This window comes from Ipomoea triloba, chromosome 10, assembly GCF_003576645.1.
Source record: "Ipomoea triloba cultivar NCNSP0323 chromosome 10, ASM357664v1".
NCBI lineage: Eukaryota > Viridiplantae > Streptophyta > Magnoliopsida > Solanales > Convolvulaceae > Ipomoea > Ipomoea triloba.
Window position 1 is genome coordinate 5113051 of NC_044925.1, and position 3965 is coordinate 5117015.

At 28.3% G+C, this 3965-nt stretch overlaps 1 protein-coding gene across 3 annotated transcripts in view; it reads right to left on the reverse strand.

The window, feature by feature from the left end:
- Positions 1-503: 503 nt before the first annotated feature.
- LOC116031561 (serine carboxypeptidase-like 11) overlaps positions 504-3965 on the reverse strand; it is a 12130-nt gene continuing 8668 nt past the window's right edge. For 2 of the 3 annotated variants that reach the window (XM_031273802.1, XM_031273800.1), the window contains exons 9-14: positions 3323-3442; positions 2918-2983; positions 1137-1255; positions 942-1055; positions 802-847; positions 504-718 (exon numbers count right to left, since the gene is read on the reverse strand). In XM_031273802.1, the coding sequence (XP_031129662.1) occupies positions 635-718; positions 802-847; positions 942-1055; positions 1137-1255; positions 2918-2983; positions 3323-3442 (549 nt within the window). In that variant the 3' untranslated portion in view covers positions 504-634. The remainder of the gene's footprint in view (positions 719-801; positions 848-941; positions 1056-1136; positions 1256-2917; positions 2984-3322; positions 3443-3965) is intronic. The other variant, XM_031273801.1, reaches the window with a different exon arrangement.

Below are 3965 nucleotides of genomic sequence, written 5' to 3' on the forward strand. Positions count from 1 at the left end.
ATTATATTTATGCTCACATGCCTCCTCACGTGTGCGGGCCGATTGACTTTGATGGGCTCCAAGCAACACGTGGACCATAATCTTTTTTTCGGGTGGAACCCATGACCTTTTGCATGGCTCTGATATCAAATTGAATCATGTGCTCCATCCAACTAAAAGCCTAAGCTGATAGTTGGACTGCACATTTATGTTTATATTATATTTATGCTCACAGAGACTATACATTAACATTATTGAAAAGTTTGGCATGTGATCTGAGTAGTCCTTTTGAGGTATTTATACTTTGAGTGATGTCTAATAAAGATTATAATATGATCTAAATATAATTAAATTTTTCTAAGAAGTAAGGAGTTTAATTTTTTTTCTTTTCACATGTTCCAAACCCAAAAAATAAAAGCTAAAAATAAAATATGTCAATCCCTCATCATAAAGAAAAGCTAAGTATGTAATGAATTGAATGTTAATACAATTCAATTTTAAAAATGTATTCCATAGTAATTTATTCATTACAATATATTTTGTATTTTATTACATGAATTCCATCATAAACCATCAAAATAAAACTCAAGTACAACCATATGTTTTTGAAGGAAACATATACTTTTAACCTAGGTTTTACCATTGTCATACAAAATTAAAATTGTTCATGTGATATCCATCTTTTAAACATAATGAAGCAATCAGCAGGTGTTATTGTTGGAGCAATGTGGTCCGATCCCTGTTTCAAATATCAACTAAGAGTTATATATATATTAATACACACACACACACACAACATATATACTAGGAGTAAATTATCACCAGGATTTTGACATATGTCATGTTGTTGGAGAAGGTCCTTGTATATCTACATAACAATTGAAAGATTTCATTTTAATTAGCTTTTTCTTAATTATAATTCATATATCATAAATCTGTTGTACTGGACATTTATAACATACCCAACAATTCGATTGTTTATCAACCAAGGTCGCCAATCATCAATGACAGAATAATTCAATGATTTTGTCCATCTTTCAGTAGAAAATGAATTCACAAACACATCAGCATTTCCACTGAAATAGAAATAGGTATGATCATTTATTTAGATTAGTAAAAAGATAATCATTGAAACATATGCAGTATATTTTACAAACCTGTATATAAGAGATCTGTAACCTTTTGTGCTAAGATTTGCATGATATGGTCTACTATCGTGCACAGTTCTTTCATAATGCAAAGGTATCCTGCATTTAGCCCATTTTTCACCGCATCCCTATGTCAAAACAATACAATTATTGAAGGATAGTCCATGTTTTAGGCTTGATTGCAAGAAATTTCCACAATAGTATAAAATTTTGAAGTACTTTTGCTAAGCAACAATAACCATGTCATATTTTCATTGATAAGAAGTGAACACAACCACATGTATTTTAGTAAAACCATTTTAACCATTCCATTGCACAATCAACATAACCGGCCGATATATTAATTGGTTATTAAAATTAAGATTTAATTCTATTTTTTATCCCAAATTTATAAGTGTCAGTCCACTTTTTTGTCTTTTGCTTTTAGATCTTAGATAAGTAAAACATCGTCATTGGGGTCTAATATTATTGTGACATGACCATTTTTAGTCTTCCGTCAACAAAATCGTTTAAATTGCATTAAATACAAGGACATTTTGGTCTACTCAGTTTTAAGTGTTAAGTCATTTTTTCTCTTTTGGTCCTCAATTTATATGTGTCATTCGATTTGTAGTATTTTTTTTTTCAAAACATACATCCCTGTTGGTTCTAACATTATTGTGGTATGACCATTTTTTATCCTTTGTCAATAAATATGTTTAACTGACATTATTAACCACTCAAAATCTTCTTTTTTTTTTCTTTTGGTAATAAGTCATTTTTAATGTCATCTAAACATATTCGTTGATAGATAACAAAAAATGGTCATGCCACAATAATGTTAGGACCAACAAGGATATTTAAAAAAAAAAAAAAGACTAAAAATGCAATGACACATATAAATCTAGGACAAAAAAAAAATGACTTAACACTTAGAATATAGAATAGACCAAAATGCGAATGTATTTAACTCCATTTAAACGGTCTAGTTGATAGAGAACCAAAAATAGTTATGCTACAATAATACTAGGACCAAAGGAAATGTTTTGAAAAAAAAAAAAAACCAAAAGTGGGCTGACACCTATAAATCTATGACCAGAAATGGAATTAACTCTAAAATTAAAATATAAAAAGAGTTAATTCCATTTTTTGTCCTAGATATATAAGTGACAGTCCACTTTTAGTCTTTTTTATTAGAATGTTTATTTTTTGTCCTAATATTATTGTGGCATGATCATTTTTTGTCATTTATCGACAAAAACATTTAAATATCGTTAAATATAAGGAAATTTTTTTTCTTCAATTATGAATATTTTTCAAAAAATAAAAAATAAACATTAAAATATAGTAGTTCAACGTACTTTGTATAAAAAATATTGAAATGTCTTTGTATTTAACGACACTTCAACGATTTTGTTGATGTAAGACTAAAAATGATCATGCCACAATAATACTATGACCAAATGAATATATTCTAATTATAAAGGACTAAAAATGTGCTGTCACATATAAATCTATGACCAAAAAATATTTTTATATAGTTAAGGCCACTAATAATGTTAATATTATTTTTAAATCTTAAAATTTTAAGTTATTATGTAAGTGGTATTAATTCAGTCCTTATCAGCCCCATTTTAAAATCTTTTTATTTATTTATTTATGTATTTATTTATTTATTTATTTTATTATTATTATTATTATTATTATTATTATTATTATTATTTTGTGGAGAGAAACCTTCCATCATTACACTTTCCATTTATTAAGAAATTTTAAAGAAAAAAAAAAGAAAAAGAAAAAAAAATAATTACCTTCCGAACATGCAGGGCCTCTAGAACGTTATCATGATTCATCCACCGAGATGCAATTAGTGCAGCCTAATATGTTGCATGTTATGAGAACGTCATTATTTCCATTTCATATCATAATTAGGAACATTAATTTATTCTTTAGAAAAATTTAAATATATATGTGGAGATTTAATTAGTTTAGAATGAGAGGTAGTTATTTCGGATTTTTATAGATTATTAAAAAAAATCAAAATTTTCCTCCAAATATATGTGATTGGTTCTTTATTATTGTTAAAAATTATAAAACATATTAAATATTTAAAATTTATTACAGATGAGCGAGGCAATCTCATACAAATAAAATAAAATAAAAAAAGAAAAAAGAATTGGGTTACAAATTAATTGTTTAAATAAATAAGATCTTACCTTAAATATTAAATGACGATCAAAGGCATGTACATTGTACCCACGGAACCTCTCAGCATCATTTTCTTCTCCAATAACATTAGGCCAATAATAATGTTCCCCAGTAAACAGTGGACCGAACTGCACATTATTGGACATGCCCCATTAAGACAAAACAACACACACAGACACCCATATATATGTCAGCTCAAATACGGTCAGGCTTTAATGTGCGACCTCACCATTAGATATATAAAAACGCACAAATAATGTTAGGAAACGCACAAATAATGTTAGGAAACGCACAACAATGAAATGCACCAATACACCACAAAACGCATCATTAGTTACGCATCACCACAAAACGCATCATTAGGTACGCATCACCACAAAACACACCATTATGTACGCGTAAACGCACTACACGATTTTCGAAAACGCACCATTAGGTGTGGTGAGGTATGGTGCATTTTTTCAGTGTGTGGTGTGTTGATGCATTTCATTGTTGTGCGTCCTAACACATTTGGTGCGTGTTTAAATACATAATAGTGCGGCCGCACGTTAAGGCTCGACCGCACTGGAACACGGACATATATATATATATATATATATATATATATATATATATATATATATATATATATATATATATATATATATATAT